At 42.4% G+C, this 22,665-nt stretch overlaps 1 protein-coding gene across 1 annotated transcript in view; it reads left to right on the forward strand.

Annotated features, from left to right (window-relative positions):
- The window catches only part of LOC118430067 (eukaryotic translation initiation factor 4 gamma 1-like), a 55,844-nt gene that overhangs the window by 17,153 nt on the left and 16,026 nt on the right, over positions 1-22,665 (forward strand). Inside the window, exons 5-14 of the mRNA XM_035840775.1 lie at positions 33-230; positions 1,522-1,545; positions 2,634-2,657; positions 3,074-3,100; positions 3,841-4,029; positions 5,781-5,940; positions 9,154-9,299; positions 9,957-10,136; positions 15,643-16,528; positions 22,306-22,412. Coding sequence (XP_035696668.1) covers positions 33-230; positions 1,522-1,545; positions 2,634-2,657; positions 3,074-3,100; positions 3,841-4,029; positions 5,781-5,940; positions 9,154-9,299; positions 9,957-10,136; positions 15,643-16,528; positions 22,306-22,412 — 1,941 coding nt within the window. The remainder of the gene's footprint in view (positions 1-32; positions 231-1,521; positions 1,546-2,633; positions 2,658-3,073; positions 3,101-3,840; positions 4,030-5,780; positions 5,941-9,153; positions 9,300-9,956; positions 10,137-15,642; positions 16,529-22,305; positions 22,413-22,665) is intronic.

Here is a 22,665-nt window from a genome sequence, read left to right on the forward strand (position 1 = left end):
AAACCAGAACTTTGTCTGTCATTTTTCTGCAGGGCTTGCCAATCCAGCAGGGGAGGCACCCCCACACTGCCCCCTCCCCTCATGACATGAACAAAGGCCAAGTCAGCAGCCAGGGCCCCCCTCCCGTGGTGGGCACCCCCCCTACAGGCCCCTCCCCGGGTCCGCAAATGTCCCAACAGACTCAGATGTATGCTTCAGTATCCATGTCACAAGGCCACAGGTCGTCCCAGGTAAGGATAGGAACATTGGTTCAGGCATTTATGAACTATTAGGCATCGGTTATTATGTTCTACTTTGTTATATATGCATATATATTTATGTCATACCTGGGCCGCGATAACGTTCAACACAGGTGTTCTGGACTAGATGATAAAAAGCCGTATCACACTGGCTTCGAAGTTGTATCGCATAAAAAGTTTGAACGTAGTTCGCATTTGCCAAGTGCACCGCGGTCAAAAATTCGAATACCTGATTCGGACTTCGGAATTCATTGCTCCCGTTACAATTTTGTTTCGAGGACTCCAAGTTTACTCAACTTATGGCGCATTTTGCATCGAAAGTTGTTTTCTCGGGTGGGTATGACATAAATAAAATGTAACGTGGTGTATTCAGCATCACTTTCAGGAGCTAACCTAATAGTTTTCATTAGAAACAAAATCCATACATTGTAGCTAGTACTATGAAAAGGGGTTGTAAGAAAGGGTGGACAGCTTTCAAGTAAGGTAAGTTGACAAAGTGTTAATACACAGTATAGGTGGGGATCTGCTTTCCTCTGACTATCTCGCATAATTGCATGAAAAATTGTACTCTTCTTATAACATTACCTAATCATCGTAATGAATGATAAGATTTCAAATTCAAACAGATTGTGTATAATGTGTACCAATGCTTCCCTTGGGGATGGAATATGACAAGTTGAAATTGCTATGCTGTGAATGTAACAGGTTGACTTTGCAGTTTTTCCCATTTTGTAAATTATAGAGCATATTAGAAAGAATATATTTTGCATTCATGTTTTCTTCTGGAAAACTTAGAACTTTATTTGTTGAAGAATATAATTGACATGAGACTATTGAAAAGTAGTTGGCAGTCATGTCCCAAAACATCCTATCATAAAATTAAAACTACTTTTGTTGACTTTTGTGGAAAGCAACTCGATGTTTGACAGAAACTCTTGTGAAGCTGGCAAAACAGAGCAACAAGTCTGCGAGCTCCTATGGACATTATTAGATGAAATACTACACAATTTTTAGGAATGTTCGCAGGTAAATGAGTCCCGTGTAATGGTCTTGTGGATTCTCACCTAAAAATGTAGACTTGCTAGTGATTATGGAGTTCTGACAATCAACATATTTAGCAGAAAGTTGCAACACCTGACTTGTAGAAAGATAAGATGGGAAAGTCCTGCAAAGTCAAGCCTTCCGTGGGAGGATTGGTTGGTGTCCCACGTTGTGGGTGGTGTTGGGTGGTACGTCCTTGTGACTGTGTGTACTGTTTGTGTGCCCCTCTTATGCATGACAGCCGGGAATGGGCAGACACATGCAGGTAGCTCTCTTCATATATTTGCACACTCACTGGCTCACTCCTCACACTATTGCCTTATTTTATACACACACAAAACAACTATAGTTAGACCCGGCTCGAAATACATGTCTGTTAGCTGCAATGCGCGGGACGAAAATTTAAAGATTGCATGTTACAATTAGATACCAGGGCTTGAAATTCATTTTTGGGAATTTTTGGGTGCACCACATAAAATAGAGTAGAATATCAGAATAACCTAACTGCAAACCTACTAGTCTGTGTAACACAAACTCCGCTGTCCAGGGCTCTAACTCGGCGGATGTTTGGCGGGCTGCTATAAGCGAGATTTAATCAGGCTACAAACCTACTAAATTAGTAATTTGAACGGCGCTCTTTAGAAAACGGAAGTACTATGACAGTCATTTTATTATCTTTCTAACACATAGATATGGTGTTTACTTAGTATACTGACATCTTAACATACATAAGCCTCTGAAAATATTTGGGTGTACCCACTGAAAAAAATTGGGTGCACAGCTCCAATTTTGGGTGCACCTGGGTGCACAAAACCCCAGTATTTCGAGCCCTGGATATGTAGAATAAATTGTGCAACATGATTTTCATTCTTCGAAATGGTTCAGGCTGCAAAGTTGCAAGGAGTTACAAAGTCATATAGGATGATGCCGTAAATCGTGGTAATTTTTTTTCAGTGTTTGTGTGCTATGGTATTGTTTAGACTGCCAGCGTAGAACACTGAAAATCTCCTTTCCACTTTTACTGCGATATTAAATGTCTGTGAAAAATGATTATTTGGTATTTGGAAAAGTTGTTAATATTACAAGTGAATATTTTAGATAACTGACAAATATTGCAGTTAACAGACAAAAAATTTTTTGAGCCCTGAAGACATGAACATGCATATAACATTGCATTTTTTGGCATCCATTTTAGAATGCTAGATAGTCCATCTTTTCAAGGAAACATGTACTTTCTAGGTAGTTTCTAGGTAGTTTGCCTTAGAACATACAGGCATTTGAATTACTACTACTAGTACTACATGCTGTATCTGATCAGATTGTAACCAAAATCCCCTTGCTTTTAACCCACTGCACCACAAGGGAGGTCCGAGACAGGTAAACATGAAATTTACGCATCTTTTTACGCTCGTTTCACTACAACCTACCACCTTACTCTAGCTCCCTTCCAATGAATCGCATCAGTTTTTCTCCTTTGTTCTAAGACTCCTTTAAGAATAATCAGAAAAATGTCTTTTCTAGAATCGTTGATCTATTATTATGTTTTGGCTCTGTTTTGAAATTGGAGAGTGTTGGAACCAAGGAAATCAATCGGTGTGTCCTTAATTGTCATCTGGACCATGATTGGTTCTGATGGAAGAATCATTACTCACACCCATGCAATGTAACTAATCACAATTCATCTTACATCAACAACTGTTACCCTTATATGCCAACTGTTTGATTTCCAGTATGTAATTTGAATTGATTCTTAAAAATTCTTTGCTCTTTTTTTCTCTCTTCTGATTCCAAAGCACCAAGGTCCGAGACAAGGCCACCAGGTAAGCTGCGTCTTGTTTAAAACAGTTTCTCTCTATTTTTACTCTGTCACAAGCCAGAAACAATCTTACAACAAATAAGATGCAGGAAGATGTATTTCTTAGAAAAGCTTTTAGTCAATGCCTCAGGAGTGGATCCTTCTCGTATTGTTGTTGTGTTGCAATTGTGTGTTGACATATTCATGTCAGAAACCTACTAGAAAAATGTTTATGACGGTTAGACATCCAGGTAAACAATATTCGAATACAATTCAATCTCCACAACTGAAAAAAAGCGGAGATGTACTTCTGGACATTCTGAGTGACATCCATCACTCTTCTTCAGCGTCACTAGAATGAAATGGCAAAAACAGTTGAATACAAGTACATCTTACTAGAAAATGTTCAACCCTGCAACCATTTTTTCTAGTAAGATTTACTTGTAAGTTGAATTGTTTCTGCCATTTCATCCTAGTGATGCTGAAGAAGAGTGATGGATGTCAGTCGAAACGCCCGGAAATATATCTCCATTTTTATCCACTTATAGAGGTTGAATTGTATTTGAACACAGGACTGTGTATTACTTTTAGGCCTCATCATCTTTAACTGGGACCTGCTAGAAGCTAATGAGAGAAGGCCATGGCCTGGCTGTGGTACTGGTGCGGAACGATATGATGATGATGATGATTTGAACACTGAAAAGATTGTTTTTTTATGTCTGTGAAATGAAGGTCTTAACGTTCGTAAATTTTCCCCCTCCCCAGCCCTACTACAGAAGTTCGGGTCCCACAGCCAATGGCAGAGTGCCGTACCAAACGGGGCCGAGATATAGCGCTCCCCAGACGGTCACGTCGGCGCCGCCCCCTCAGATGTTCCAGCACCCGAACCAGATGATTCCTGGCCATGTCCCGCAGCAAGCGTACCCACAACCCACGCTGTTCATACCCCAACAGGTAAGGCACGGTTGTTTCTTGTAAGGCCATGTTGATTGGATACACTAGAAGCCTGTTAATTGCACAACGGATAACCGCACACTTCTGTTTATGGCACGGAAATCCCAAAATCCGAAACCAGTGCAGTCCAGCTGGATAACTTCGTATTATTGCACAATCTGGATAATTGCATGAAATACTCTGGCAAATGGGGTGTGCAATTAAACAGCTTCTACTGTATATGGATGACATCCTCTTGTAATCCCAAAACTGATGATGCAAACGTGGGCAGAAACAAAAGGTTGGCAAAGAAAGAAGTTGCAAACACAGAATATGGTATAGGTAACAATACAATTCTTCGTTTTTATTCTTTTACTTATCTTCTTGACTTTGGCATTGACTTTGGCTTTCTGATACAAGTCTGTTTGCCAATATTTTTACCAACGTGTGGCATATATTTGCTCATTTTGCTGCTGCTTTGCATGATTTACACTATGGTGAAAAACATTTCTTTTGGAAATGTGCGAATGTCATCCAGTCCATATAATGGAATCACCAAGGCCTGAAGTAGCGGTGGTTAGTTGAGTTCTCCATTGGGTGGCTTGGGAAACCCATGTCACTCAGATATGTCTGAAAGCGATCAAAAATTTTCATGAGAAAGTTTCATTATTTTTTTTCAAAGAATTGCAACAGGAGATACAAACTTCTGTATTAAAAGAAATTACATTTTTAGGAGTTTCCATGCAATTTTGATTGTCAGGATTTTGGAATTTTGTGTTTTGTCATCAAAAAGAGTATTTTGATAGGGTGAGATATTTTTCCATCCATTTCAAATCTTTCCCTTTTTCAAAGGAGAACCTAAGACTGCATGTACAGGTATAATTGTGCATTGTTTGTAGCATGGCTGTGTTCTTTGTTACTTGTCTTTCTTACTTTGCTGCTCTAATGTCCATGTCTGTCACTGTGTGCTTCCTTAGACAATAACGGCTCATTTAAACTTAGGACCAGATCACAAAATATTTCACTCGCTTTTAAGATTCAGATTCAGTTTTATTTCAGTTGGCCAGGCATGTGACATATTCAATATTCACATGAAATGCACCAAGATTTACAACATTCAAAGAAGACTTAGCTAAAATATAAGTACACATATAGTTTTAAAAACTTGATGCATGCCGCTCATAATTTAGAGTGACGACAGTAGGTGAAACGTAGCTTACTCCAGCTAACACACTACAAAACATTTGACTAGTTGGCTGAAATGGTGTACTAAAACTTGCAAGTCCTACACAAGTATTTTTCCTGGCAATGGTCCTCATACAGTCATAAGAGCCCTTCAGAAACCTGTACTTGAAAAATGTTGGGGCAAAAGAGCATGGTCTGGTTGCAAAATGGCATCTAGAATGATGATTCAATTGGTGAATTCTGTATGACACGTTGTGTGTGAATACACTATTTCCAACTGACTAGAACAAGCCATTCCAGTTTTCATACACACACCTACCTCTAATATAATAATACAGTTTGAATCTTGACCGAACCTCCATAAAAAGTGCATGGTGAGTGAGACAGAACTAGAGTGTGAATTCTGCTTTGTTGCCACCTTTGCAGACTCTGTGAATCTTGAGTTAATGTCAACGTTAGTCCAACATGTTTGCAGAGCTAATTGCCTGACAGTGTGAGTGTTCCTACCTGTGTGTTGCTATGCTGTGTGCTCTGCTATGCTTTGCTCTCGCCTGTCCGCTGTACTAACTCCCAAACTCCGTACTCAGTACCCCCCTGTATTGCAGTATCGTCCGCAAGCCATCCCCCATTTCCAACCACCACAGCCGACCATCCAGAGCGCCACGGCGTACTTCCAGCCGGCGCCACAGGGCCCTGGACCGGGCGGCACCCAGGCCACCTACAGGACAGGCGGGGAACAGCTACAATGTAGGCACCAATACTGCTTATATGTGGTGTATTATTACCTCTAGTTTAGAAGGTTGTGTTTTTGTGTTTTTTCTAAGGACCGGGGAACAGCTACAATCAGGCTTTTAGCTAGGATTTTATTATAGGGAGTCCAAATTTATTGTTGAGTCGCGGTAAGTAACTGTTGTAGGGGGGTCCGGGGACATCCACCTTCCATGGTGCAGAGTTTTTGATGATTTTAAGTTTAAAAAGTGCATTCTAAGGTATCCTAAGAGGTAAAAGTACTGTTACAGAGGTCTCAGAAGAAGACTGTGACCACAGATGACCTGGTAGCATCCCTGGTCAATCAGAATTTCATGCCTGTCAGAGGATTTTTTTCCCAGTGTAAGGGGGTCCAGAGCGTCAAATTTCTTGTTATTCTAAGAAAAGTGCGTCCAGATGAAACGTTGACGCATGCCTGGCTAAAAGCCTGACTACAATGTAGGCACCAATACTTAGTCTATTTATCTGCAGTGTGTTATCACCTCTAGTTTAGAAGGTTGTGTTTTGTGTTTGTTATAAGGATAACTTTTAAAACTTTTTATGCAATATTGATAATCAGATACAATATTTAGGCAACAGTGCAGTATCTTGGTGGAACAGTATCTTTTGCAGTTTAAAGTTTTTGGTTGAGTCTGGAAGTTATTTGCTTCCTTTTTTTCTCTGCCATGTATTTGTTTTGTTCAGTTGTAAGTATGTCACGAGGTGACAGCGTGTTAAGTCACTGTTAACCCCTGGTGTGGGGAGTGTCACCCGAGTAATTGGGAGCAGATGTACAGGGGTTTGAGAAGGGACACGTATCAGGGTGGGGGATTCCAGGAGAGACACCGACAGGGTAGGACGTGTCCACTTGATCTCTGAATAAAGTCATCATCTCCGCCACATCATGCCTCTGTCCTGATCCTTGACTTGACTCACTCCCTGCCACCGTGACATCTGGTAGTACGGCTGGGGTGAGTCAAGTTCAACGGACGGGACAGGGGCAGACGAGAGCCGTTCAGAGACGTAGGACAGAGTGCCGATCCGGAGTACCGAGCCCGCGGGGTTGACCAGCAAGTCCAGCAAGGGGCAGGCGACAGGCGAGCGTCGGTGGCCGAGGCGAGCGAGAGGGAGCAGCAGAGGAGGCGTCGTCCGAGAGATGCAGGCCGACTTCTACTCTGACAGAGAGCCGGCCCGGAGTGCCTGCGGCAGTAACGACCTGCGGTAGCGGCAAAGAGAGCGGCAGTGGCCGGGGCAAGGCTGGACAGCCACGCGGCGGGCGGGATGGTGACCGGAGAAAGAGCAGGCCCGGGCAGAGAGTCTATACAGAGAGAGACACAGGAGGAAGGTCGGTGGGCTCGCATAGTATCATTGGCGCACCGTGCACACCGGCCTAGTTCTGTTACTTACTTTGTTCAGCTTTGTTGTAGTAGTTTTAGACTTGTTAGAATGTAGGCAACCAATGTTAGATAAATTATGTCAGTGCTATCAGGAATACAGTATAGATTAGCTGAGCAGCGAGTATCATGCGGACGTGGCGGAAGTCAGTGGGGGGGAGTCACCAGATAGGTCAGTTTAGATGTAAGATAGACATATAGAGATAGAATTATAGATATACATGTGGGTTTTACTCCCCGGGATAGTAATGTGTAGTTCGTATGATGTTACCATATAGCAGGTCAGGGGTGTCCGGCGTTTCATGTAGTTGTCTGAAGGTCTATTTGTTGTGTTTATGTGTTGAGGAGATATTAATGTTTAAGTCGAGAGGTAGAGGAGAGAGCAGCGGAGTTGAGTTGAGACGTAGATGAGGTGTCGAGGTTAGAAGTCCGGTGTTATGTGTATGTGCGTCAGTGGTTGCTTTGCGTTGTCCTGTCCGACCCCAACCTCTACAGGCGTGATCCCACAGCACGACTCGGCAGACAACGATGCCCCGAGGGCCCGACGTCGTATAGGAGTCGCCGTCGTGGGAGCATCTAGCAGGGAGGCCTCTGTTGACAAGACAAGCCTCTTCCCGACGGGCAGAGGAGTTCCTGTCGTTTCCTGTGGTTCCGGGACACACCCGGAAGTGCGCAAGCCGGCCGCCGAGGAGGAAGTTGGCGCGGGACACCTGGCAACCATTTGATGAACTTTTGTTGTTGTAAATTGTTATGTTTTTGTTGTTGTTTTGTAAATGTCGGAATGTCGCTGACCTGCATTGTAGAAGAATTAGTAGTATTGTATAGAAGTATGTAAAAGAAAAGCGGTGATGATCTTCCTGATAATATGTCCCGGTAATCAATAATTGATAACAGCTGTCAACAATGTGGAAATTGTTTTAAAAAATGAGGGGTGAGGTGTCACGAGGGTGTCACGAAGTGACAGCGTGTTAAGTCACTGTTAACCCCTGGTGTGGGGAATGTCACCGGACTAAGTGGGACCAGATGTAGAGGGGTCGGGAGAAGTGACACGTATGAGGGTACGGGGATTCCAGCGAGAGAAGCCGACAGAGAAAGACGTGTCTACCAGAGCTCCGAATAAAGTCTATCATATCCGCAACATCATGCCTCTGTCCTGATCCTTGACTTGACTCACTACCATGCCACCGTGACAAGTACACCCCCTAGGCCAAGCCCATGTAGACAACCTAGCAGCAGAGAGGTTATATCAGGACCTGTTCCCCAGATTTCCAGAGTTACGGGTACAGACACCTCAACCGTTCCATCCGGTTCCCCAGATTTCCAGAGTTACGGGTACAGACACCTTAACCGTTCCATCCCGTTCCCCAGATTTCCAAAGTTACGGGTACAGACAACACAGCAGCAAAGAGAAACCTTAACCGTTCCATCCCGTTGCCCAGATTTCCAGAGTTACGGGTACAGACACCTTAACCGTTCCATCCCGTTCCCCAGATTTCCAGAGTTACGGGTACAGACACCTTAACCGTTCCATCCCGTTCCCCAGATTTCCAGAGTTACGGGTACAGACACCTTAACCGTTCCATCCCGTTGCCCAGATTTCCAGAGTTACGGGTACAGACACCTTAACCGTTCCATCCCGTTGCCCAGATTTCCAGAGTTATGGGTACAGACACCTTAACCGTTCTATCCTGTTCCCCAGATTTCCAGAGTTACGGGTACAGACACCTTTACCCTTTTATCCCGTTCCCCAGATTTCCAGAGTTACAGGTACAGACAACGCAGCAGAGAGAAACCTTAACCATTCTTTCCCGTTCCCCAGATTTCCAGAGTTATGGGTACGCGCCCCAGGCCCAGCCCATGCAGACGACCCAGCAGCAGAGGCCGCCCTCGATGCCCACAGGACAGATCACCATGATCCCTTCCCAGCAGCCCCCACAGCCGCCTCAGCAGGTAACCCCGCCTCTCGTGAGTCACCGTTTTCCTTGTTTTATCTTTTGTTTTTTATTTTAGAGTAGAAATTTTGGACATTATTCTTTGTTGACCTTTCTTTCTGGTTTTGGTTGTCACAGACTGGTTTTATGACAGAATTCAGTTTGATTTAAAGAAGGAAAGACATGATTTTCATTGTTAGATTCCAACAATATTTTCAGATGCATGTTCCATAAGTTTTTTTTTGAGGATTTTTCAAAATCAACTTTCCTGTTGAAGACTTTTCTTTGAAAGTGACCTGTCCCTGACCCAATTTATACTCGTTATCTGAAAAGTCGAGAGTTGGATATGATTATACATTTTTACGAGTTTCTGTACTAATAGAAGTTACAAGATATGGTCCATGCATACAAAACTGCCCCCTGGCATCAAGGTAATGAACTGCAACCATTGGTTGACTGAGATACACAATGCATCCTTGACAAGACAGTTGTACTTTTTGTTGTCTAAATTTGACTGAAGGAAGAAACGCAAATTGGGGGGGGGGGGGGCGTGGATAGTGTTAAAGATTTGCATTTGTATGTTTTGTTCTGCCTTCCTGAGTTATGACAAATGTAGTCTTGGGCTATAACAGGCTCATAACCATGACATTTCTTTACAAGTGAATTTTGTTTCTGTTTTTCTCCATCACAGCAACAACAGACTCAGCAGCAGCAACAGCAGCTGCCCCAGAAGAGGGAGAGGAAGATCATCAAGATCACAGACAACACGGGGCGGGACGTGACAGAGGAGATCCTGAGCGGGGGCAGTGGGAGCAGTAACCCCACCCCACCCAACTCGGGCAGGTCAAGTGCCACAGCCACACCGCCGCAGGTAGGAACTCAGTCATTCACTCTAGTGTCTTAAACTTGTATCTGTATGAAGTTCATGTGTTTAATGCCAGTTTTAAGAGCCCAACTCGGGCAGGTCAAGTGCCACAGCCACACCGCCGCATGTCCGAACTGCAACTACATTCCTGATTTGGTCATCCTCTCTAATGTCTAGAAATTGTATCTGTATGAAGCTCGTTTGTTTCAAGCCAGTTTCAATATTCTTCATGTTATAGACTCTCGGTAGAACCAATGTGCTGTAAATTTATTTGTTATGAGGGGGACTTCATTTTACAGTAGGAGGGGAAGTACAATTTTAGCAGCATTTTAAGTGCATGGTGAAACTTAACTATGGTATGCAGGGGTACATCATACAGTACCGATTACGTTTATGGTCCGGTCCCACGCGGTTTACACGCGATTTAATCTCGATTAAAAGTCGTGCAAGTCGCGATTAAAAGTCGTGCAAGTCGCGATTTGATCGCGATTGAATCGCGTGCGCTAATGAGCCGTAGCTATCTAATTAAAAATCTCGTGTCGTCTGTAAACGCGTTTACTCCCGGCACCCCGCCGACTCAAAACAAAAGGCTTTGTTCCAGCTGCCCCGCCCCTTGGTCGGGCATTTCACCCACGAAATATTTTGTTCGTTAATGAGCAGTGTTTACTTTTGTAAATTTGCATGATACTTGTAAGTCGTCAATTTCACGTATTTGTTGATAATTGGTGAATAATACAGGGGCTGGACAGCGCCGCGGGTGTCGGCAATATTGTCCGAGGACCGCTGACGCTTTTTAGCTAAGATCGTAAAAGAAGTTCACAGTCAGCAAATTAATATATCGACATTCTCTCCTGGTACCGATTGCTCAGACTGAGTTAAATTTCTATACTATATCTTGATTAGTAACTTTTCATTTTGCTGGTGTTGTGTTGTTGCTTTTTTATTTATCACGAAATGTGCATTTCTCGATAAATTTGAACAGGCGTGTACACGTTACTGCTCGTCATCCAACACCGTCCAAAGGGTACGGATTTGCAAAACATCGGAGGAAAATTGCCAACAGCGATCATGTTCACAACGCTGGGTATGGAAATTGTGATAAGAAAACAGTCTCCCGATAGATATTTTCTGATATAAAATAAATGTCAATGATGAATCCAGAAAGCAACCCGAACTACGCAAAAGAAAATAGTCTTCACGGCTAAGCTTTTTCGTAAGCCTCAAAGGGAAGACGATGATGTCAACCGTCGAAACAAGCGGGTTGTCGGCGAATATAGTCTCCTACTTACAGTTTTTGGCGGGTTATCTTCGTATAATTTTAGTGGAATTCGAAGGCCAGCAAAAAGAGATACAAGTTCGATTCGCCACATTTCCCCGTAAAATACGGCGTTACATTCCACCGAAAATTATGTGTATAAGCTGTACTGTACGTCACGGCAGAGAGTTGGGAAGAACTAGACGCGCGTGGGAAATGCAACTGGACGTGCGGTTACCATGGCGACAGCTCCGGCGGTAGCCCTCTGAAGTAGCGCCTGCCTGATTATGCGGCAAATCCAATCAACTTCCCTCCAATCACAGCCAGAAGCGGCGCTGACAAAGTGGTAACAACAAGAAGAAGCGTAGAACTAACTCGTTGTTGTGTTTTTTTTAATCATTTATCACGAAATGTGCATTCTTTGATAAAATTTAACACGTTACTGCTCGGCCAGCGTCGTCCGCAAGGCATAGATAATTTTGCAAAACATCGGAGGGACTTTTCCGGCATCGATCATTCTCACATCGCTGAGTAAGAATTCTGTGAACAGTCTGTCGATAATCATTTCCAACTTGAAGAAGGTGGTATTTTTTTTACGGCATACTACAAAAGTCGTAACGGCAACCGAGCGGGTTGCCGGCAAAAATTGTCTCCTATTTACATTTTTAGGCGGGCTACTTTCGTCTAATTTTCGTGGAAGGTATATGATAAAATAATACAAGTTCGAATCTTTTGGACCCACAAAGGACTGACAGCATAAACACGATCGTCATCTAATATAAACGGAATTGCTGGGTTGAAGACTATACACTGACATGAATGGACTACTAGTATTTATACGCATAAATTGACCGTTTTGCATGTATTTAAATATGAATAAAGGATATTGTGTTTGGTCATAACTTAATATTTCTAGGAACGTTGATACTCCTTGGTTCGGCATCGGCAGCTAATTTTCTAGACTAGGAAAGTAGGATTCAGGTTTCCATCCGCCTGCTGGTCGTCATGGTTACAAACTCGACAAACAAGACTTACCTGTTCCTGACGGAGCTCTTGGGTCGGAACACAGCCATCGTACGATCCTGGTCGTCGAGCAGTCGACATACAGCTGATCGTCATGGTTGCAACTCGACCAACAAGACCTACCTGTTCTGTTCCTGACCGCCTCGGACGTTCCTGGTCGTCGGGCAGTGGACCCACGCAACCATATTCAAGGGGCATACGTCTTGGTTCGACAGACAATTGTTATTTTGCCGAAAATTTCTTCATCAGTTATTGGTTTTCTTGTTGAGTATGTGATCAAGTTTTTCTAACCTGTCATTGATTCAGTTAAAAGTTGCGTTAGCGTTACTAACATTACTTCTACTTCTAGTATTTTACGTTTCTAAAATGAACATGTTTTTAGTCAGTTTATCTACAACTGTTATGCGCTGTTCAAAGAGGTTCACTCTTTTACTAAAAGGGCCTATACGTTTACGGTTGTTTTTCAGCAACATATAGATATATAAATTTAGCTGGTCGGGATACTACGAAGAGGGATTTGACCAATGAAATAGGTAAACACGATATATCATTGCCTTTGGAACATGAAAGGTAAGTTTACTACCGATGTTATCGATCATCATTCGGCAGCTTCTACACCAGTCGGATCGTCATCATCTGTTCCGAATGTTGGAAAAACGGTAGGTTGTCCGTGAATATGAATATGTCCGTGTACAAACTTTAATTAATAAAGAAATTTTATACACTTAAACATTTAAAAACATTCTTAATTCATTGGTCGTGGCTCCTTTAATATGAACAGGTTGGGAAATGAATTATAGAATTTGGAATACAGAATTTATAGATCATCCACCCCTGCGACATTGCCACAAAGTTCAAATATGGCTTACGCTACCGCTGCGTGTGCAGTCTACGAAGTATTTTAATTAGTCTAGATCTGCTCTAGAAATTGTCAATAATACAAATAAAACAAAGTTAGATAAATCAAGTAGGTTGATAAAACCCCCTTGGATAAACCAAGAAAAAATAACCACATATTAAACACGGGGCTAGATCGGAGTAGAAAATAAACGCAGAATATTGCAACAGTCAACGTGGCCTTCTTCTGTGGGAACATACTTTCAAAGAAGCCGCTCCTTACCGTGCATGTGTCAATCAAATTGAGCAGCACGTGAGACCAGACCAGACCAAATTCTGGAGGTTTACAATGTAATTTTTCTACAAGTTTACCAGCACCGTAACAGTTACGTCAATCGTGTACTTACACACACTAAACAATCAAAACAGCTGTTGATTTTATCGCAACGATATAAGTTTCATATTTGCGCTCAAATAACCCAATCTTCCACAACCTGTCCCACGTTCTGGACCCCACACAAACCGTGTACACGTCTAAATGTAATATGATATGCTAGTAGTCGCGCCGTGGCGAACTTTAGGAAGGTTGGAATATTTATAAACAGGTCACGTTCCACCGGAGGCGGGGCGGCGCTTGAAGTTCGGATGTAGATACTTACATGTAGTATCTGCCGGTCGAAGCCTGTTTACTTGGTAGTGAGACCGCCAGGATTTTGTACGACTACACTGGTCGCACTGGACATTCCTTGTTGTTCATTCTGAAACTGAAAGACTAGTGTACTTACCTATCAGTTCGGAACATGATTAACTTGTCTTCACTTTCATCGATAGATAAGAAATGCAAACACAGACTATTGTAGCTATTTACAGTGGCAAGTATCGTGTAGTGTGGGCGAATTTGATATCGCTACACCAGCGTACAAATAATGCAACAACAGAAATAGGACACAAATAATTCAACATAGAGTCGGTATGTTTTCTTCGGGTGGTCCTGACACTGGCCGCGGTAGCGGGCCGTCCTCGTCACGCATGGTCAGACAGAAGCAGAATTTACTCCATGTTTTCTGATTTAGAAAAACACATCTTGCCATTCTTGGCAAAAAAAAACAATTTATTTGATGTTTTCTTGTCATGTACGTATAAGATTCAAACTTGCACTACACAGTCGGTTCCTCAAAATTGTAGCAAATCTTCCGAGAAAGAACGTGGTAGGTTAGGTAGCGGCGCGGGTGCGAGGTCGAACCATACATTTTGTATCTTCGGAATGATTTGTTCCGGTACGTGACCCTGGCGCTAGCCACGGCAGCGCCGAAAGATCGGGGTTCAGTAAAAGCATACTTTGCCATATATTCTGCTTAAGAAAAAGACACCTTTGTGGAAATTTATTTCTTATTCTTTAATTTTCACGTATCAAATTTAAACATGTGCGGAACAGTCGGTTTCTCAAAATTGTAGCAAATCTTCGGAATGATTTGTTCCGGTACGTGACCCTGGCGCTAGCCACGGCAGCGCCGAAAGATCGGGGTTCAGTAAAAGCATACTTTGCCATATTCTGCTTAAGAAAAACACACTTTTGTGGAAATTTATTTGTTTTTCTTTAATTTTCACGTATCAGATTTAAACATGTGCGGAACAGTCGGTTCCTCAAAATTGCAGCAAATCTTCTAGAAATATCGTGGTTGGGAGCGGCGCGGGTGCGTTCTAGACTGCGAGGTTATGCGTTAGTTCAGAAACAAATTGGGAAATTGGGCGTGATACGTTCTCCGCCCTCCGCGCGGGGGTCTGCATATGAAAAGAAGCCGATTTCTGCCAAACCCCGAACTTTGGACGGCACGGGCGTGTCTAGAAAATGTTTATGAAAAGAAGAGGCGTGTTTGAAATCTATTCATTGATCGTCTAAACGCGGTTAGACGTGATTTCATGCATATCAGACGCGGGTACACGCATATCTAATCGCGTTTTACCCGAGAATTGCACGAGTTTTAATCGCGATTTACACGAGATGTAATCGCGACTTGCACGACTTTTGCACGCGATTAAATCGCGTTCAGACCGGACCATAAACGTAGTCGGTACTGTAAGTGCGAACATATTTACAGCACAGTGAATATTTACTGTGTTTGGACTGTTCGTTAAACTTAGATTTTTCGTTAGGAGAAAAGTTCTATGAAGATTCCTCTTGACATACTATATGGCTAAAAGGGATAAACATTCTAAGAAAAACGTTGAATCTATTACTTGCCATTTCTTTTGTAAAAGGTGCTAAGATATCATTGTGAATGCAAGAAATGTTAGTTGGTTGACTCTACTAGTATTTCTTGCGATTTCTTTTGTAAGAGGTGCTAAGATATCATTGTTCCTGTAGAAAGTAGCTATTATTGTTTTCTCTCTCCCCAGACTCAGCAGCAAGCTGCCCCTCCCACCAAGCCAGGTGAGAACACCAACACCAACACCAGTATTGCTGCGCAGTTTGCAGCGCAGGTGGCCGCCACCTTGGACACCTCCCCAACCCCCAACAAGGACACGTCTGCGACCAGCGCCGGATCCAGCAGCATCTCCGCGCCCAAGGAGGCGACCGGGAAATCCGAGAGCCCCAAGCCGGGACAGGTTGCGGCGCCCGCAGCGGCGGCGGTGCTCACTACTCCGACGATCCAGCCTGAGACTCCCGCGGTCGTTCCCAGAACTGAGGAGCAGTCTGTACCGTCGGAGCAGGCGGCGGTGCCCGTTGCCGTGGATACGCCGGCGTACGTTCCCGTTGCCGAACCGTCTCCTGCAAAGGCGGAGCAACCTGCCGCTGCCACTACGATAGCCAGCGATGACACAGACTCTGTCGTTTCCAAAAGGGCGGAGCCTGTTGCCGCGGAAACCAAGCCTGTTGCCATGGGAACCAAGCCGGTCGCTGCCGCGGCGGACTCGAAACCCGTCGTCGCCGCCCCTCCTACAGTGAGCAAAGACTCGAACCCCCCACCCCCAGTCCCCAAATCTGCACAATCTATGGTTGTAGATAGCAAAGACAAAGATGCAACTAAGGACCGTAATGCAGTAGTTGCAACAGAGTCGGAACAGAAACCTGTGGAAAACAAAACTTCAGCAGCAAAGCCCAAATTGCCCGAGGAAGTTGCCAAGGCTCCTCCCGCAGACGTTACGAAAGCTCCCGAGACGAAATCGGAAGAGAAGCCGGCTGCGGAAGTGGCTGCGAAGAAGCCTGCGGGGGAGACCGTCGCGCCCGAGAAGGCCGCTGCGCCGACCGCTGTGGAAGAAGTAAACGATGAATCACCACAGGGTAAGAAAAGAAGGATCCTGACTGTCAATGCAGGGTTGGACAAGTTTTTGCCTGAACCAAGTTTTCACTTGCCTGAAAGTTAAATGTCATATTTTTGGAAGGAATCAAGGTTGTTTACAAACATAATTACAGAAAGCCTGATAACAATTAGATTATTTTGAAGGCATTTCGAAGTTTCATTGGCCTCTTTGGTGGCAAAAAATCTTACTAGCCCGATCAGGCAAGTGGGGTAGGACATTGGCTTGCCCGATCAGCACTTTCACTTGCCTGGGACAATCAGACAATTGGACTTGTCCGACCCTGCAATCACAATTTGCAGTTCAACCAATTATAGCGGCTTAACCAATGAGAGAGTGGCGGCATGTCTTTGGAAAAGTTGAATCTTTAATGTTTTTATTTTGTATTTCTACATTTTAGGGATATGGGTTAGGCTATGGGATTGGTCTGGATAATATTCGACTCCTGTCAACCCAAAAATGTCTATACAGTCGGCATTTCAAGGGTTGGATGGAAAACATTTTTTTCCCTAGGCATAAGCACATTTTTATTACTTGTAAGGATTGGGTTTAACTTACTGCACTGCTATTCAATATTTAAGAACTTCTATACAAAGGTGTTTTGTTAAAGATGACAGTATAGCTATTATGTCTTACTTGTTAGTTCACGGTTGGGGAAAGTTATCCATTAAACAGTTACTTTTGAACCCAGGGCTCGAAATACCCTGCATATGCAGGTTAGTACAGGTAAAATTGGAGCTGTGCCAGTATTTCTGGTGTCTACCTGCGCCTAACTTGCACTGGTTCATGTACTGAGTTTTATACACAAATGTCCTATGATGTAGGTGTGTATGGATTGTCATTAGCTGCATTGATAAAGTTTGAAAGAAAAAAATATCAATGCTTGGTTCCTAAACAATTTTAGTATGATTCATAACTCTTCAGTTCAGAGTTCAGTTCAGAGTGGTGCAGGTAAAATTTGTCTGGTGCAGGTAATTTTTAATGTTACCTGCACCAGTGCAGGTATGCAAAAAAAAGTATTTCGAGCCCTGGAATCGGATATGCACTTTGTTCTCTTCAGCTGGCATAGTTCACACAAAGACTGTGAATGTTGACCCCCTCCACTGCCCAGGCAACAGGCCCACCTCTAACGTGGTCGTGCTCTGTGTTCAGGCGGTGGGAGATAAATACTTTGTTTGGTGCTACAGCCTCGTGTGACGTTACCAGACTTCAGAGGCTCATGGTCCAATCATACAACCCTACTACTTTATCCCAGCTTAGGCGTTGTAACACTTAGAAATATTCTTCAGAATGAAAATTTTTTAATTGAAAGCTACACAAAAAAAGAGTATGCAAAGGAAATTCCAATCATACAAAACCTTGAATTCTCCCACTGCTAAGTTGTGCAGAATAATATGCAAATAGGCACCAGGAATGTATTTATCTTCTGCACATGATTGGTTGTGTTAAAATTATAGATCAGGGATTGAAATACTTTTTTTTTGCTACATGCAAAATTGCAAGTTGGCAAAAATTTTACGTGCAATTTGAAAAATTTACATGCAAAATACAACTAGGCGGCGATCGCGATGAGGATCACTAGCTTGCATCGGTGAATTTTAATTACATCTAGTGAAGCTACCCGAGAAAGTTACTGGCAAAAACAAGGAAGGAAAAAGACAGACGTCCATATGTCGTTTTGTCTAGGAGTAGGGTGTCTAATTCCTCAGTATTTTTACTATAGGCCAGGTATTTTCAACATGCAAGATTGCAAGTTCAGAATATTTCTACGTACAAATATAAAAAAATTATGTGCAAATTGCAAGTTAGGAATGTGTATTTCGAACCCTGAAGATGTTCAGGTATTTCTGTGTTTTCTTTCTCCTCTTGCTAGGATTTCACTTGAAAATGTCTGAGAACCACTGTTATGAATTAGCAAGGCCAAATGTCCATATGTCTTGCATGGAGAAAAGGAAGTTGCATCAGAAAGATTGGATAGCAACAAGAAAAACAGTGCTGTCCCCCTTTCTATCACCAGTTGGTATAGTCCTAGATGTCAAAGGTCACCAGTGGGTTGCATTATGTAAAGAATAGTGAAGCAACCTTTGGTCCACAGTACAGTTTCCTTTTCTTTGTTTTACACCATGTGTTAGGGAACCATTTATTTCATACAACTTCCTTCTGTGTCTTATTCTGAACCATGGACCTATTCTGGACTGATTCCAAGGCTTGAGGTACCTTTGCACTTTTTAAGTTTTAGAAAAGGAGTAGGCAGACCCAGACCTAGCTGATCTGAAACAGCTGTCACCTTTCCCATAAGGTGAGCTTGTACTTGGTGGAGAAATTTCTGCTAGGGAGGGCCGCTCTTAGTCTTGGTGTGTGCCCGAGGATTCGGAGAACTGCACTAAGAAGGACAGCAATGTCCACAGGCATTTATAGAGTGATTGGAATCCGAGGAATGCAGTCCAACAGCCAATAGAAGGGCCTGGTAGGTTCAGTAGCGATTGCTTGCGCTGGGGGTTAGAGTTACGATCCAGGCATTTTTCACCCCTCCTATTTTTAACGGGCAGTTGAGTAATGTTACTTGTGACTGGCTTCTCTAGTTGTGAACAGTCGATAGACTATTCTTGTAGCGTCACATAATGTAGCATATGGACAAGGAAAAAAATGGATATTTATGACAAGTGTGGGAGGGAGATTGGCATTGAGTTTCCAACAGTTAACAATCATGACATCACGTCGGAGCGTACGACCGTCCCACGAAGATGAAAACTTCTTTTCGATAGGCAGAGAGTGAAGGCAAGGCTACGATTGCAGGCCCCTTGTCACATCAATTTTTGGTAACGCTCAGACAGGGGCGGGTAGCGCCTGGTGGCATTTTGGCCAGAGTCCAACCTCCAAGTGTGTGTGCTGGTTTCTGACGCACAGGTTCTTTCTACCATCTTGTGGTGAGATCTGCGCAGTGTTTTGTGCCCGGCATGGCCATAATTTTTCTCCTCTGTGTTCGGGAAAGAAGATAGCACCGCCATGCCTCACTCCAAGAGAGGTTTGTACAAGTGTTACGTCTATATTTGGTTTGTGCTAGGGTTAAGACTGCGTTGTGTGGTGCAGCCATGGGTTAAATTAGGATGGTGCGGCCATGTTGGAAAGCGGGTCATATATATATATATATACACACAAGCCACTTGTACCAAAGCTGTAATTATAAAAACTGCTGTGTTGAAATTTTGCAGTCCTGGAGATCAAAAGGGGGGCATTCTTACCAAAGTCCTGTGTTAAATCAGTACCTTATGGTGGTAGAAATGTACCCAGATGAGTTTCAATAGGATAAAGCTGGGAATGTTAACCAGGGCAATTGATTTTAATTACATGGCACTGTTAACTGTAGCCCTATGGTGTCACGTACGTAATCCTGAGATTCTGTTGATTTGTTACACAGTTTTGAAGAGTATTTTTAAATGGAATCTTGGTATTGGGTTACAATTTGTCAAAACATGTTTGAGAAATCAGATAACATATATCACATCCCTGGAAAATGTGGTAGATTCGCTGCTTCAGGCTTTGTTGAATGTCGTCCTAAGATTTCGCTGCTGTCTCAGATTTATTAGACCAAATTATACATGTACCCCCCTCCTGACTTGGATTACACATTTTGATAGAGCATGTTTATCAAGTCTTTCAACCTAATTTCCCAATAGAATTTTCTTACTTTTTGGTACGGTACACATTAGGATTTAGCACTGATTTTGTTTCCCATCTAAGATTTAAACAAAAGATTATGCTGAAAACTTGAAACAGGCTGAGGGGAAAATGTGTACATGGTTCACGTTAAACAGTGTATCCATGGGAAGATACAAATTTTCCTCCTATCATTTTGTTTCTCTTGCTTGATTTTTCATTTGAAAATATCAGAGACCCAGTAAGTTAAATTGGCCCAGAGTGAACAATTACATATTTTTATTCTGCATTTCTATTTTGACCAAGGTAAGGGTATGGGAGTGTCTATTACCAACTGCTGGCATCGACCTATCATAAGAAATATAAGAATTTTTGTTTGAAAATGTCAGAGACTTTTAGACTTTGAGACCCAGTAAGTTCAATTGGTGAACCTCACCCCATTGCAACTCATTCCCCTTTATTCCTGTTGAGTCCTGGCACGTATTGGGAATGACTCACGATCATCCCTCATTCCATTGGTGCCCAGGAGTGCAATAACGGCCCAGTGACAAACGCGTGCGTCTGGCTTTACCAATACTTGGGCTTAAGGCCAATTTAACATGATTATCTGCTTCTCAGCTCTAAAAAGGGGAAAAAATTAGGAGATTAAGAGTTAGAAATAACTGTAAGGTGTATAGGATAGCTACATGATAGTTAAATTCTGTGTGCTAAAACAATAAGAGCAAAATTGCAAGTACAAAGAACAAAATATCGAATGATGATTATTGTTGTTAGATCTGTATCTATTGGACAGAAAGAAAATCTGTGAAAATTCAATATTATAGCTGCATGCAGGAGTCCAATATAATATCAGATTTATTCATAGTTCTTTTTGATGTCTGGTAAAATCGATAAATGATTAAAAGATTATGATACAATTTTAAACTTTATTACCATACACAAAATTAAAACTTGAAAAGGATCAGAGGACTGATTGAAACCTTGTTGGTAAGTGCTTAATTTTTGTGTACGGTTATAAAGTTTGAAATTGTAGCATAACGTTCATTACCTTTATAGATGAACTTACATTATTTCAAAGATGTCCCAAGAAACTGAAAATTGAGTTGCCAGGGCTTTACCTGCGAGCATTAGCAGTCCTGCAGTGTAACGTCTGCAATCCAACCGATTTATTGCCTGAGCGTCAGATGAATAGTTGTAGAAATCGACCCGGGTCTGCGTATGGATTCAGAAGGTAGACGGAAATGGTTGCAAAACTGTGCAATTTAACTGCCTATCCTTGTGTAACAAGATCACAGCTACGAGTGGCAAAACGAACCTGTGTGTGTGCATTTTAAAATATCAGACTTTGGATTTCGCCTTAATCAAATGGCAAAGATAGAAACCTAGACACCTTACACTATAGAACCATTATGTTCAAAGCAAAGTGAAGGAATAGTTTTAGAAAATCTTCCAGATCGATTTATGTCAAAGCGTCCTTTTACTTATCGATTTTTGGCAGGATATCCATAAGTTCACTGCACTAGCTTTCTAATGTAGATCAAATGTCTGAATATCATGTAGCTTAGTTTATCAAAGATATCCATTGCAGAACAGCATTGTTTTGTGGCATTGTAGCACAGATTTTTTCCCAATTGCTGTTGCAAGACTGAATAGTTGTCTGTCTAATCTGCATATATAAAGTGCAGACTATAAAACTAAAAGGTGTGAATCATATCTTCTGTCCCTATGTAGAGGTGGATAAACTTGTCTAACCAGTATTTCCAGATCCGGCAATGTTTCATAAGTAGTCTTCACTATTGCAAGATAGGGCTGTACCTCGGTAGCTTTAGTGGGAAAATATTACCGCCTGGAATGCAAGTATGGGGAAACTATGCCGCTCAGTTAAAGGTTTGCTTTCTTTGCTGTAGAAGTTCATAAGTATGATAGACTTAAGTTTTGTATTTGCTAAATAGCAATTACCGGTACTCAAGCAACTGGATATGATTTTTGAAGTTGCTTGAATAATTGCTATGTGGCATATCTTTTTACCTGAATGCCTATCCTTCATTGACGTAAGTCTTGTACTGTTATGTAATGTACCTGATGTCCTTGTGTTGTCTACAGCTAAACAAGTAGCAAAGAAGTCTCAGAAGAAGAAGATGAAGGAGTTGAATAAGAAGGGGGACAGTAAAGACACAGACCTAATGGATGCATTCAGAGAAAAAGATGAGGTAAGTTTGTTGAATTTGAGTCCTGTTTTTGAATTTCTTGTGACTTTTAAAATCTCTATTTTGTGCATGTGCATGTGTAAGGTAAAAATTATGTCATGAAATTGAATAGCTCCATTTCTGAATTTTGTCTGTAACGGATTGCAAGAAACAAAACAAAGAAAAATCATAGAAGTACCTTACCCAAAGATACTCAACTAATGCAAAACAAATAAAAGATACTTGTTAGTTTTGTACCACTATATTCATCTTGTCT

The sequence above is a fragment of the Branchiostoma floridae genome, chromosome 14 (genome assembly GCF_000003815.2).
Source record: "Branchiostoma floridae strain S238N-H82 chromosome 14, Bfl_VNyyK, whole genome shotgun sequence".
NCBI classification, from domain to species: domain Eukaryota; kingdom Metazoa; phylum Chordata; class Leptocardii; order Amphioxiformes; family Branchiostomatidae; genus Branchiostoma; species Branchiostoma floridae.